We start from the raw sequence: 14058 nt of genomic DNA on the forward strand, positions 1-14058 counted from the left end.
TGTGATTGGCATTTGGAGCCGAGTCCCTCTTCCAACGATCCAAGGATATGAAAACAATCTCTCAGCCATCTTTGTTTCAGGATGCGTGTACGTGTGTGTGTGTGTATGTATGTATGTATATGTGTGTATATATATGTGTGTATATGTCTAAAGTATATACACACACATGTATATATGTGTATGCATGTGTATGTATGTGTGTGTGTGTTTATATGTGTGTATGTATATACACACATCTATGTATATATCTGTATGTATGTACGTGTGTGTGTATGTATGTGTGTGTGTGTATGTATGTACACACATCTGAGTATTTCATGACAATTATGAATTGTAATCTTGGCGTTAAAAGCCTATATGAGACCTATGTGAGGAGACAGAACTAACTGACTCCCTCAGACCTCATTGGTCCCTCGGGGAAATTTGTAATTCGAGCAGCAAATTATAAGGACAAAAGAGCAGAAAAAGAAGAAGTACAAAATCAAAGAATATCAACATATGAATTAAATGATATAAAAAACTATAAAGATAAAACAGCAGTGTCCATGTGTGTGTGGTGTACTCTACCCCCCCCCCCCCCCATGTTACAGACCATATGCAGACCTGTGAGCACACATAGACTCTCACATCAATACCAACACACAAACACTTGAAATTGGAATTTTTAATCGACTAATCAATGGACTTCATTTTCAAATACCATTTTCATACAAAAATCTTTAGCCACAATAGTACTCCTAAAGAAGAAAAATGTAGGTTATTGTTATTGTAAATGATGACACATATGAATATTAGTGTTAAAAAGGTGCTATAGGCAGTTAGAGCCTTCCAATTACTGAGGTTGTTGTAGGCGTGTGGGGTCACTCCCCTTAAAATGCTTTGGTTGATTAGAGGTTTTTATATGTACTAAACATAATACCAATGGTACAATTAAAAAAACACAACAACTTTGCAATCTATTCCAAAGGCATCAAATGGTTTTGTTCATGCGGGGATGGAGGCGGAGCGCACAGGCAGATTAAAACGAGGCTCACAGCTGACGGCCATGACATGTTGACAGGGTCGGAGCTCAACCCCCAACACCAGCGACCCTCCCAACTGGTGCCTGACGTCATGCGCGATCTTTGCCCTTTAAAAGTCCGTTTGCAGATGAGCACCCGAACCCGAACCCTGTGCATTCGGTAGAACCTACAACAGAACCAGCTGGCGAAGCGTGGCGGAACCCTCCGACCCACCGCGGCCCCGCTCCCCGCACGAGCCTCCTGCTGCACGGAGCCCCGCTCCCCGCACGAGCCTCCTGCTGCACGGAGCCCCGCTCCTCGCACGAGCCTCCTGCTGCACGGTGCACGGAGCCCCGCTCCCCGCACGAGCCTCCTGCTGCACGGTGCACGGAGCCCCGCTCCTCGCACGAGCCTCCTGCTGCACGGTGCACGGAGCCCCGCTCCCCGCACGAGCCTCCTGCTGCACGGAGCCCCGCTCCTCGCACGAGCCTCCTGCTGCACGGTGCACGGAGCCCCGCTCCTCGCACGAGCCTCCTGCACCCTCCGCTCCCCGCACTGAATCCAACACGGTGGCGAACACGCCAGCAGCAGCTCCAGCATGCGCGAGCCGAGTATTTTTGTATCCACGCGCCTCGGAAAACTTCAGTGACGTTTCACCAAAGCTGGCGAACAGGCGGCCGTCTTCTATTAGGACAATGAAAAGCAGGCCACCAATCAGGAGCGCGGCTGCGCGCGTGCCAGCCAATGGCGCGTGCGCTCCACCGAGAGTAATAGTGAGGAGTGAAGACACTGCGTATCGCCTGTGCGCCCTCACACAGCCATTGCAGACCATTGAGATCCAGCCTGAGTCCCTTGGTAAGTATCACACACGGAAACTTCAAGTGTTCCAAACGGCGATAACACTTTCAACTGTTTCACACGTATCTTTGCCGGGGTCGAATTTGGTCTCTCCGACCGCTTTTAAATCATTTTGTTGCCGAGAACCGTAAATAAAACTAAAAAAAATAGCCGGCGCTTAGCAGGTAACATTGCATTACCCTGGCTGGGAGTGTGGACCAGACGCTCTTTTAAAAGGAACAAATTGGTAGTGACCCTGGCGAAATTCGTCGACGAACGCCGCTTTAGCCAAATACAAAAAATTTTATAAATTAGTGCCATGTCACTTTCTCAAAATGGAGTCGAATCACACGGTAGTTGTCGCGTAAAAATTGAGGAATGTGTAACGGACAGCACGGTTATCGACAATGGTGAAATCCCCCGTTAGCTAGCCATTGCAGAACATTGCGAAGAGTGCGGGTCTCGACACAAGCGGCAGAAAATAGGGAAAACAGGAGAAAAAGACAGAGCGTCTCAAAAAAGACACGTCCATGTGTCGGTTTGCTCCAACACGTCCCCGAAGACGACGGGGGAAAAATCCCTGCCGATCTGCGCGTTACTGTAATGGCTGACTGTATCGGCGAGGCGGAGAGGCAGCGCCGAGGCGCAGTTGCCTTCAACTTTTTCTAACCGTCTTTGCTCGAGAAGCAAATCCGCAACTATAACATCTGACGACGCCAAAAGAAAGTTGGCTCCTTCGTGTGTCCAACGACACCAAGCTGGGATTTTTCCCAAGTTCCCGAGGCCTTTAAATTGGGGTTTGAAGTGGAGCGGTGCCGCGGTCGCGCTGCCCTCTATCGCAATGGCTGTGCGCTGACACAAAGAGAAGGAGCCATATTCTCCATGTTAGTGCATGAAGACGAGCGGCCATTAGCAGCTCATAGGAACCGAGCGAGCAGCACGGCCGCTCATAGAGCCAGCGCACACCCAGCCTAGCACTGTACCAGCGGCCAGGCAATAGGAATCAACCGGGGAAGGAGGTGGTCGCGATGGCCGCCGTTTTCGACAGATTTGCCGGGTTTCAAAGCGGACTGTGGGGCGGGAGGAGACATTTGAGGGGGACTTTCTTTCATGAAGATGGCATTCTCACAAAATGGAAGAAGAAATATTGCCGTCGTTGTTGACCTCCTTTTCCTCCACCGGAGCCGATGCGCCATTACGACTCGGTTCGGAGCCGTTAAAGCGGGTTAGGGCGCACGGACGGCGCATTTTGGACCTTTTAGACGCAGACGCGGAAGATTTTCCAAGACTTTGACGAGGTTTATGTTCATTCGAAGCGGAGCGTCGAATTAAAATGCTTTTTCCTGCCAATAAATACTACTTTTGTCCGATATGTGTGTTTATTTTCTCAAAGTTTATTTTTCCATTTGAAATGTTACTTAAGTGTCACGGGGGGTTCCCATGGCCAGATTTTTATTGCAAATGAGTTTTTGGGGCATTTCCAGCCTCGGAAAACAATGGGCATTAAATGAACACACTTTAAACCTCTGCCCTGTTTTATGTACTTAAAAAAACAGGTGACTTTATCGCTGCAAGAAAATCTATTTTTAGACATTTTATGTGATTTTCTAAGCACTGAGATTTTGAAACGTTTTTTTTAATCCCGCAAAATTGCGACTGAAATGGGCCGCAGAGTTTTATATGAGATACTAAATTCATTATTCCGTGATTTTCCTGATGAAGTCGCAACATCCTGAGAGCAGAGCTGTCCTCTTCAGCATGGCTCTGGTAACAAAGACTGGAACTGATTAAAACTATAAACCTGCTTTTAAAGATGAAGCACCTGTACTGGTGCATTGTTGAATGCGTTCTGGGCCTTTCAGCTAACGTGTGCATTTGTTTTGGTTTGAAGCCTTCAAGATGGGGAGAGATTCGGGGAGAGAAGCGGGAAAGCCTCGTGGCAAGATGTCCTCTTATGCGTTTTTTGTCCAAACCTGTCGTGAAGAGCACAAGAAGAAGCACCCCGATGCTTCGGTCAACTTCTCGGAGTTCTCCAGGAAGTGTTCTGAGCGGTGGAAGGTGGGAAATCACGTGTGTTCTTCTTTGGATGTCGTGCGTACACCATGTGCTCATCCAGAATCCTCTTTCCAGACCATGTCTGTCAAGGAGAAGGGCAAGTTTGAGGACTTGGCCAAGCAGGACAAGGTCCGCTACGACCGGGAGATGATGGACTACGTCCCAGCTAAAGGAGGCAAGAAGAAGAAGAAGTTCAAGGACCCCAATGCCCCCAAGAGACCCCCGTAAGTGCGCCCACACGCGTTTGACGATGTTTCCTGAGATCAGCCTGATGACCTGTTCTTTCCATTTTTCAGATCCGCCTTCTTCATTTTCTGCTCAGAGTTTCGCCCGAAGGTGAAGGGGGAGCACCCTGGTCTGACCATCGGGGAGGTGGCCAAGAAGCTGGGCGAGCTGTGGAACAACACCAACTCGGAGGATAAGCAGCCGTACGAGAAGAAGGCCAGCAAACTGAAGGAGAAGTACGAGAAGGTGAGGACACAACGGCCGAACGCTGACCGGGGTCAGAGGTCTCGTCTCTGATCCGCTCGCCCTGTCCGTCACAGGACGTTGCTGCCTATCGCCAGAAGACCAAGGGGGGCTCTGGGTCGGCGGGAAAGGCCCCGGCCAAGGTGGAAAAGAAGGCCGAGGATGACGACGACGACGAGGACGAAGACGACGACGACGACGACGACGACGACGACGATGAGTAGATGGCGAGTGACGTCGTGGTCATTTTCTTGTTTATAAAGCATTTAACCCCCTTGTACACTCACTTACTGAAAGGAAATACATTAGTAAAGGGGCGACCCAGAAAGGCTGTGTATATCAGTTGTTTTTATGCTGTACAGTTTTCGTTCCTCTTCTTTTTGTATAGGTAACACTACACAAGTGTCGTGTCCGTATCTTTCCGCCAGTCTTATTTCCAGTGATAGTCTCTAGACCGCTATCCTGCCTGGTACAGTGTAAAGGGGGGGGGCTTTTAATATTTACCCTAGTTAGACGTGCACAGCACATAAGCCTTCTGAGTTAGATCTGAGTGTTCCTTCTTTCTGTTTCCTGCGTGTTTTATTTTAAACGAACTATCAGATGGACGTTTCGGGAGTTTTACTAAACTTTATGTACCACTGTAATAGCAAAAAAAAAGAAACTTGTTTATTGTTAAAATTTAAATTGCTTCTGATGTCAATAAACCTTTTTTTTTAAATAAGCTGTGCATTTATTTTTTCCAACAGATGACAAGAGGAAAATTTATGTATGTTAAGAGAAATGCAAATCCACGATGTTTTAAAATCATTCACAAATATCCTGTGTGTGTGTGTGTGTGTGTGTGTGTGTGTTTTCAGCAAATGGTAAGAATATATTTAAATGTCTTTATGAAATAGGAATCGGAATCATACCCAACATTGTTGATGTCCTGTGTAATTTAGTTCAGTCTGGTGGAGGGGCCGAGGGGCCCTGGCGGAGGGGCCCTGGCAGAGGGGCCCTGGCGGAGGGGCCAACGGGCCCTGGTGGAGGGACCCTGGCGGAGGGGCCAACGGGCCCTGGCAGAGGGACCCTGGGAGCTTCACTCACTGTTCCTGTTTTATTCAGATACAGCTGCCTGGTCTCTCCTGGACCTGCAGGTTCTATCCTGGGTTGGAGGACCCTCCTGACAGGATCATGTGCCATGAAAAGCCTGTGCATTAGAATATGAGGTGTGCACAGACGGGGTCGATGATTGACGGTGCACGTCAGACAGACACGACTGGTCGGGGCCATCAAGGAGGAACCATGTTGCATGTGCTTCATTCTGGTGTCATCCTTGACCTGAGGGCAGCCGGCTGACCTCTGCCCTCTGACCTCTGCCCTGCTTCCATAGGGCCAGGCCGCTCCTGAAGGTCACCTGCTGGTCCCCGATTCTTCCCGTTTCACATCGAAACAGAAATCCAGTCAATGGTGGCGGCCGTGGTGAAATGGTCTCGACTCCTTTAAGACATTTATAGGGAGAATATTAAACTTATCGCTGGAGATGTGAACCACGCGGACACGGCTGCTGTGGATGCGCTCAGCTGTTGATCAGTGTGCGTGCGGGCTCGCGCAGGCCACAAATGCGCATGCAGCAAAGCAGGCTTAGCTCCACAGCGACACCAAAGCCTCCTAATCTCCGCCAGCTGGTTCCGCTTCATCCGCTCCCAACAGCGGTACCAGAGCGCCACCCAGTGGCCAGCTGCCGCCACTGCACGGCTGCTCATAAAAGTGACGTCAATAATGCCTCAGCTGACAGCAATGATTCCAATCAGATGAAAGCAACTGACCCGAATAAGATTTCTAGACAAAGCATATTTATAAAGCATCAGATTCTGTTGGATGGCTGCATTTAACTCGATACCTGCGGCTTCATTAATAGTAGTTTATACTTTAAATGTTGCAATAAAATGGCGCCATTCATCCAAATTGATTATCTCAAAGTGTTGAATGTATGTGGAAATGACAAAGCATTGGTCTTTACTTGATATGTTATTTTAGAATAGATCAAATTTCACCGCATCTCAAATCCTCAAGAATTACTCAGGACCAGTTTGACGAGTTCCACAAACGCTCATATTTGGAGTAGATGGTCCCAGCGGCGCCGTTCTCTTGGTCTTTATCGCAGGAACTGTTTGACTACAACTGCGTTTAAAAGCATCTCAGGACCGTTGGGAGATGCTGGGCCGATATTTCCTCTTTTTCAACCATGTTACGTCCCTTAACCTCCCGTCTTCACGCTCCTTTGATGTTGCATGTAGAGGAAAGGCTTTTATATATCTTAGCATCTCAGTCACCCCCCCCCCCCCCCCTGAACTGGTGGGAGGCTGGTGGGGGCTAACTTATAGATCCAGATCAGCCGTCGTGTTGGAGTTTACCCCAGTAAATGAAAGGGTGACTTCCCCTTGGGTCGGACTCCTGCTGTTGTTTGGGTCCACTGGACGAGGTGATCTACTGGGGGGGGGCAGACCTGACAGACCCAAGCCTATTGCGTTCTCTACCTCCATTGCTGATGTTGATGCAAGGAGCCAGTCGTGGCAGCGATCCCTGAACCCAGTGGCCCACGCTGGCAGGCCCAGCGAGCCCAGCCCACCTGGTCCTGGAGGGACCGGATCTAGGAAGAGTTCGGTGAGGCCACGGAGAGGGTTAGGGATAGGCCTGAAAATCTGGCAAACTTTGCTCCCTGTCCAGGCCCCCCTGCTGTGGAACCAGCTCCCTGTCCAGGCCCCCCTGCTGTGGAACCAGCTCCCTGTCCAGGCCCTCCTGCTATGGAACCAGCTCCCTGTCCAGGCCCTCCTGCTATGGAACCAGCTCCCTGTCCAGGCCCCCCTGCTATGGAACCAGCTCCCTGTCCAGGCCCTCCTGCTGTGGAACCAGCTCCCTGTCCAGGCCCCCCTGCTGTGGAACCAGCTCCCTGTCCCGGCCCCCCTGCTGTGGAACCAGCTCCCTGTCCCGCCCCCCTGCTCTGGAACCAGCTCCCTGTCCAGGCCCCCTGCTATGGAACCAGCTCCCTGTCCAGGCCCCCCTGCTATGGAACAGCTCCCTGTCCAGGCCCCCCTGCTATGGAACCAGCTCCCTGTCCAGCCCCCCTGCTATGGAACCAGCTCCCTGTCCAGGTACGGGAGGCTGACTCCATCGCTACTTTAAGATCAGACTTCAAACCTCCTCTTTGATGAAGCTTATTGTTACTAATTCTGTAGTTCCAGTTACTATCATAGACAGACAGATTATCATACTTAGGGGGTCGTCTAATCGTTAGGTTACATGATAATTATCTATAATAATATAGAAATAATTATCTAATCATTAGGTCACATCTTAGCTGTGCTGCTATAGGCCGAGGCTGCAGGGGTCCAGAACCATGATCATATGATCACATGATCACCTGACAGGCCTCCTCTCCTCTCCTCTCCTCTCCTCTCCTCCTCCCCTCCTCTCCTCTCCCCTCCCCTCCCCTCCCCTCCTCTCCTCCCCTCCTCCTCCTCTCCTCTCTCCTCTCCTCCCCTCCCCTCCTCTCCTCCCCTCCTCTCCCCTCCCCTCCCCTCCCCCCTCCCCTCCCCTCCCCTCCCCCCTCCCCTCCTCTCCTCTCCTCTCCTCTCCCCTCCCCTCCCCTCCCCTCCCCTCCCCTCCCCTCCTCCCTCCCCTCCCCTCCCTCCTCCTCCTCCCCTCCTCCTCTCTCCTCCCCTCCTCCCTCCCCTCCCCTCCCCTCCCCCTCTCGCCCCCTCCCCTCCTCTCCTCCTCTCCTCCTCTCCTCCCCTCCTCTCCTCTCCTCTCCTCTCCTCTCCTCTCCTCTCCTCTCCTCTCCTCCCCTCCCTCCTCTCCTCCCCTCCTCTCCCCTCCCCTCCCCTCCTCCCTCCCCTCCCCTCCCCTCCCCCTCCCCTCCCCCCCCTCCCCCCTCCCCTCCTCCTCCTCTCCTCTCCTCCTCCCCTCCTCCTCTCCTCTCCTCCCCTCCTCTCCCCTCCTCCTCTCCTCCCCTCCCCTCCCCTCCCCTCCCCTCCTCCTCCCTCCCCTCCCTCCTCTCCCCTCCCCTCCCCCCCTCCTCCTCCCTCCCCTCCTCCCTCCCCTCCCCTCCCCTCCCCTCTCCTCCCCTCCCCTCCTCCTCCTCCCCTCCTCCTCCCCTCCTCCTCTCTCCCCTCCCCTCCCCTCCCCTCCCCTCCCCCTCCCCTCCCCTCCCCTCCCCTCCTCTCCTCTCCTCTCTCCTCTCCTCCCCTCCCCTCCTCTCCTCTCCTCTCCTCCCCTCCCCTCCCCTCCCCTCCCCTCCCCTCTCCTCCTCTCGGACCATAGCGTTGTAATGATTTCCACCAGCAGGTGGTGCTAATGTACCAGAAATTGCCCCCTCATGGCTCCGTTCCTGGGAAGTAATAAGCACATATTAACTGCAGTTAACAGTTTTAAAATATTCAGTCCTGGCTTTAAAACACAGAGTTGAATACAATCACTCATTTAAAATGAAATAAATAAGAGGAAAATGCTCCTGCTGGAATATTCATCACCATCCTCGGTACCAGACGCTCAGCACCCACGAATGCAGAACTGGTCGTGTTGCTGAAGACTTTCAAGAGAACATGCATCTGTAATGTTGAGGGAAATGTTTGTATAATTCATTAATTATATAGCTGATAACAGGACGCCTCAGTGGGATCAGAAATGGCTCTCCACCCTGTTTCTTTATTTTATAAAAATATAACTTTTAATTGCTGCAGTGATTCTGAAATTCTGGCCTGTTGCTAGCACAGTTTCCTAACGAACGCCAGTGGCTGCTGCCGCTCGTGATGGTTCCGATTCAATGAGCCAAGGCTCTAATTAATGAATGTGAGGGGATGAACTGCTGAGATGTCTTGTTTGGCAAATATTCCATGCATGTTTACGGCGTCATCAGCATAAATCAGACATGTAATAAATCAGACATGTAATAAATCAAACATGTAATAAATCAAACATGTAATAAATCAAACATGTAATAGCTCCATGAAAAGGCCTTAAACGTCCCTTCACGGAGGCGGGGCCAGTAAGTTTAATTAGAATCTGCTCTCGCTGCATTTTTGATTGCACTTTTGATCAAAACTCCCTGGTGAGGGATCTTTGATTCATGTTAGACGTGCAAGTGTCCCAGTTAAAATGGTTAAAATACAGCTGTAACTGTAGCATCAAACACACCTCAGACATGTTGTGATAATGGGAGCAAAGATAATGGAGCACAGCAGGAATGCTAATGTGCTAATGAAGAAACAGGAAGCAGAGGACAAGCACAGCGGGGGGGGGGGGGGGCGTTGGTGCCGGTTGGGGAATTTGAATGAATTCTGCACTTTAGAATTGAATGGTAAACGGACCTCACAGATATGGTAAAGTCCACAGTGCAGGACCCAAAACCTGAAGGAAAAACACACCCGCCCACCTCTTTCAAAGTATATGTTACGCTTCAGCTAAAGAAGTGCACATAAAGAGTTTAAATCTGTTTAATCACAGGCTTGTCTTTGCACGTGCACGTGCACGTGCAGCTCCAGATTCTATTCTGGTCTCGGGTTCGCGGGTTCGGGTTCGGGTTCGGGTTCGCGGGTTCGGGTTCGCGGGTTCGGGTTCGGGTTCGGGGGTTAGGGTTCGGGTTCGGGTTAGAGTTAGGGTTCGGGTTCGGGTTCGGGTTAGGGTTCAGGGTTTGGGATAACACTTATTTTTGCACTGGCCTACTGATCCCTGAGCAGGTGCGGAGGGTGAGGGCCCCCCGGGGGGGGAAAACAATATAAATAAATAAAAATAAGAAATAAATTGGAAAATAAAATGGAAAAAACGAAGATATGTAATAAAAGCAGGGTAGAAAATAAAAGGGTCGATCCATAGGTAGATAAGAGACTGGTTCAGTTTGTAAGAATGTTAAGTTGTTTGAATTGGCTGATTGGGAGAGATAGGTTCTATGGGTGTTCATTGAGGCCATGTGGTGTCTTTGTGCCTAATCTGTTGATCCATATGCGTTCCGCTCTTCTCCTCTGTCCCACTGTCCAGCTGTTATTGGTTTCCAGCCCCGAGATGATAAGGTGGCTGACTGGGTGCTCTTGGAAGTGGCGGACAAGGGTGGTGCCAAGTCGACTTCCTGCTATATTGTAAAGGTGCTGTGTTAGACGGGTATGTATGGAATTTTGTGTTTCACCTATATAATGTTTATTGCAGAGGGTGCATGTGATGATGTAGACTACGTTGGTGGAATGGATGGAAGTGAGGCCTAGTGTGGGGAACCCTGTACCAGTGTATGTGTTTTGAATGAATTTTCTGTCTCGATAGTGTTGGCTATGTCTGGGTCGGGGTGCGATGAATTGGTCCGGGAATTTGGATGTGGTGAGTATGGAATGGAGATTTCTGTTTTTTCTGTGTGCTAGGATAATCTTGTGGTTATAGAAGGCCGGATGTTGGTGTAGTATGGTTGAAAAGTTTTGTTTAATGGTGTACTGTAAGGTTGTGGTTCTATGTGAAAAAGTAGAAATGAATGGTATGATTTGTGATTTTTGTGGGAAGGCTGGGGTCTGTGGGTCCGGGACTCCCCCTGAATTGTCCTCTATGTTTGTAAGTGGGTTAGGGTTAGGGGTAGGAGGGGGGTTGGGGTGAGGGTTAGGGTTAGGGTTAGGGTAAGGGTTAGGGTTAGGGTTAGGGTAAGGGTTAGGGTTAGGGTTAGGGTTAGGGTTAGAGGGTTAGGGTTAGAGAGTTAGGGTTAGAGGGTTTGGGTTAGGGTTAGGGTTAGAGGGTTTGGTTAGGGGTTAGGGTTAGGGTTAGGGTTAGGGTTAGGGTTAGAGGGTTAGGGTTAGGGTTAGGGTAGGGTTAGGGTTAGGGTTAGGGTTAGGGTAGAGGGTTTGGGTTAGGGTTAGGGTTAGGGTTAGGGTTAGAGGGTTAGGGTAGGGTTAGGGTTAGGGTTAGGGTTAGGGTTAGAGGGTTAGGGTTAGGGTTAGGGTTAGGGTTAGGGTTAGGGTTAGAGGGTTTGGTTAGGGGTTAGGGTTAGGGTTAGGGTAGGGTAAGGGTAAGGGTTAGGGTTAGGGTTAGGGTTAGGGTTAGAGGGTAAGGGTTAGGGATAGGGTTAGGGTTAGGGGTTAGGGTTAGGGGGTAGGGTTAGGGTTAGGGTTAGGGGTTAGGGTTAGGGGTTAGGGTTAGGGTTAGGGTTGGGTTAGGGTTAGGGGGTTAGGGTTAGGGTTAGGGTTAGGGTTAGGGGTTAGGGTTAGGGATAGGGATAGGGTTAGGGTTAGGGTTAGGGTTAGGGTTAGGCTTCGCTAACTCCTCGTCTCCTGTCGAGTCTGAGCCAAATCCACCCTTGTGTCCGCCGCTGTGGGACGCCTGTGACACCTGATATTAGAATTATAGCTTCAAAGACATGATACGAAAAGGACGGAGGTCAGCAGTGTTTGCTTGGGGGGGCATTATTTACCCAAAAAGGGCACAGGCTGATGTGAAGCCTGATCAGATTGAGGTTTGGGAAATTAGCTTACCCATGAAACAGGAAGTAGAAAAAATGTTGGCTCTGTTCTGATGTAGCAATCTCTGAACTCCCGTGATGATTTATTTCTTCCATTTTGCACATTAAAATGACATGAAATCAGACCAGCATTCCACCATTTTGTCTAATTATTCCATATTATCTTGAGTAAGGGGAGGGTTAGGGTTAGGTGGCTCCTTTGTCTATTAGGTAGTAGTGTAAACATGTGCTACTTTGTTCTTTGTTCTTTTAGATTGATCTTTTCTTTTCTTTCTTTTAGATTGGCAGGTTTGATCATGGCAGGGACACAAAGGTTACATCCTTCGTGGGAAGGAGCAACAGCAAGTATTGCACAACCATCTGAGCTCAAAGTCTGCTGCTGGACCTCAAGCTAGCTGGTGGTGCATGATGCTTGTTAATAATCACTGGAATCAGGGGCAGGCGGAGACGAGGGCGCTCCCGCTCTGTGGAGCGTGCCGTTTACCCGTGTGGCGCTGGCGGTAACCACAGGAGCGCCGCGCACGCCGACCTTCAGAGTGACGTGTGAGTGGGGACATGCTTAAACGGGAATCGCTGTTTTACCTTTGAAATCGCCCCCGCAAAATAAATAAATAATCAATAAAAATCCTTGTCTTTTATAAATCCGTGTGTGGCCCAAGACAGCAGGATGAGGATTCTGGTGCTCTGCCATCCCAGCATCAAATATAACACTTATACGTGACCAACAGACCTTAAAGGGAGGAACTGTGGGGCTGTAAAGGTGACAGGTCACACTGACTAGAGCTGTTGGACATGGGAACCCCCCCCCCCCCCCCCCCCAACACAGCAGCAGCACTTCCTGCTTTATTTTCATCTGAAATGAACATGAACATTTAATCACGAGCATTAGCTGCCTACACAGTTGCCCCCCCAAACTGAACAGAAGCAGCCCCAGAGCTTCCATCAGCCTTCCCATCATGGGAACCTTCACTGTGCTGGCAGATGGAAGGAGCCCTCCCCAGTAAGAACATGCTGGCAGGTGGAAGGAGCCCTCCCCAGTAAGAACATGCTGGCAGGTGGAAGGAGCCCTCCCCAGTAAGAACATGCTGGCAGGTGGAAGGAGCCCTCCCCAGTAAGAACATGTTGAACACTGTCCGTTTTCAAGGCTCACTTAAGCTGTTGGGGTCAATACTGGACTCAGTCAATAAACGGAGCTCGATTTCCAAAAAAAAGACCAAATTCACCGCTCACACAGTGTCTAAAGCCTTCTGCAGCCTCCCTCTATGGTAGTGGGGGGGGGGGGGGGGGGGCGCTCCTGGTGCCACCGTGGATTTGAGTCGGCCCAGCAGAGGGAGGCCAGACGTGCATCTGCACCTCCAGAGGACACACGGCACTTCACCAAGGACAGGATATTATATTACGTGCGCATTAGATGTATGCTATAAATAACATGGGAACCATATTAAATTCATATCATGAAGCTGTCAGGGCTCCCTACAACTGCTTGTAATAACACTGTAACATACTGTATATAACACAGTCGCTACTAATATAACTGACTATATCTACACAACATTACTGGCTTTATGATATATCTTCCCCTTACATCAATTTCACTTTTCATTGTAATCTCCAATGCTGATGAGTTTATTTATTGATTATGTCTCATTACCGATGGATGAGGAACCTTACCTTGTCACATCCTCTCATTGATTATTACATGTAGACCAACTATTGCATGGCTGTAAATATAATATATAGACTTGGGAATATTTTCCCAGACATTTTTTTTTCTTTTCTAAAATGTCCTTTAACAACCTTATACCTTAAAGCACTGTCACCCAAGAACAACTTTTATTCTCCTGATTGAGCAGAGAGGAAACCCGCCAGGGTGGCGTGTTTGCGTGGTCGATCCTCCTCCAGACTGTCCGACCTCCCGCTCCTGCTCCAACACTGACAGTCCAGCACTGTTCAGTGATCCACCCACCGAGCTGGGCCCCGCCGCCATATTCTTAAAGAGCCTGCAGCGCGCTGCAGACGGCGGAAATGCTCAAAGTCCAGCGCCCCATCAAAATAAAATCAAGCGTGAAAACTGCCCGCTCGTTTTATAACTTGATATTGTAGTTTCGTTGTGTGTGTGTGTGTGTGTGCGTGTGTGTATGTGTGTGCGTGTGTGTATATATGATTTGGTTATTTAAAAAAAGGGAGGGATATTGATTCCGTGGCTTAAAAAGAAAGATTTTTACACTT

The 14058-nt window shown here is 49.8% G+C and overlaps 2 protein-coding genes and 2 long non-coding RNA genes across 4 annotated transcripts in view; 3 read left to right on the forward strand and 1 right to left on the reverse strand.

The window, feature by feature from the left end:
• Nucleotides 1–10955, forward strand: part of LOC130537969 (uncharacterized) — a 157466-nt gene extending 146511 nt beyond the window's left edge. The window contains exon 3 of the long non-coding RNA XR_008953730.1: nucleotides 10377–10955. This is a non-coding gene — a long non-coding RNA (uncharacterized LOC130537969). The remainder of the gene's footprint in view (nucleotides 1–10376) is intronic.
• Nucleotides 403–1672, reverse strand: LOC130537973 (uncharacterized). The gene is made up of 2 exons (XR_008953735.1): nucleotides 1558–1672; nucleotides 403–1521 (listed from the first exon to the last, which is right to left on the reverse strand). It is a non-coding gene; the product is annotated as an uncharacterized LOC130537973 (long non-coding RNA).
• LOC130537960 (high mobility group-T protein-like) lies at nucleotides 1647–5082 on the forward strand. The gene is made up of 5 exons (XM_057055148.1): nucleotides 1647–1856; nucleotides 3730–3896; nucleotides 3969–4117; nucleotides 4190–4364; nucleotides 4439–5082. The coding sequence occupies exons 1-5, from the start codon at nucleotides 1697–1699 to the stop codon at nucleotides 4583–4585; spliced, it is 798 nt and encodes a 265-aa protein (XP_056911128.1). The 5' UTR covers nucleotides 1647–1696; the 3' UTR covers nucleotides 4586–5082.
• Nucleotides 6454–7743, forward strand: LOC130537955 (formin-2-like). Its single transcript, XM_057055144.1, has 2 exons — nucleotides 6454–7638; nucleotides 7690–7743. The coding sequence occupies exon 1, from the start codon at nucleotides 6558–6560 to the stop codon at nucleotides 7524–7526; it is 969 nt and encodes a 322-aa protein (XP_056911124.1). The 5' UTR covers nucleotides 6454–6557; the 3' UTR covers nucleotides 7527–7638; nucleotides 7690–7743.
• Nucleotides 10956–14058: the final 3103 nt, after the last annotated feature.

The sequence above is a fragment of the Takifugu flavidus genome, chromosome 14 (assembly GCF_003711565.1).
Source record: "Takifugu flavidus isolate HTHZ2018 chromosome 14, ASM371156v2, whole genome shotgun sequence".
NCBI classification, from domain to species: Eukaryota; Metazoa; Chordata; class Actinopteri; order Tetraodontiformes; family Tetraodontidae; genus Takifugu; species Takifugu flavidus.

Excerpts from the sequence above, each read along its gene's own strand:
- LOC130537955 (XM_057055144.1), top strand. The coding sequence starts at position 6,558 with ATGCTGGGCCGATATTTCCTCTTTTTCAACCATGTTACGTCCCTTAAC.
- LOC130537960 (XM_057055148.1), top strand. The coding sequence starts at position 1,697 with ATGAAAAGCAGGCCACCAATCAGGAGCGCGGCTGCGCGCGTGCCAGCC. Across the intron at positions 1,857-3,729 it reads GATCCAGCCTGAGTCCCTTG|CCTTCAAGATGGGGAGAGAT; the intron begins GTAAGTATCACA and ends TTTGGTTTGAAG. Across the intron at positions 3,897-3,968 it reads AGTGTTCTGAGCGGTGGAAG|ACCATGTCTGTCAAGGAGAA; the intron begins GTGGGAAATCAC and ends TCCTCTTTCCAG.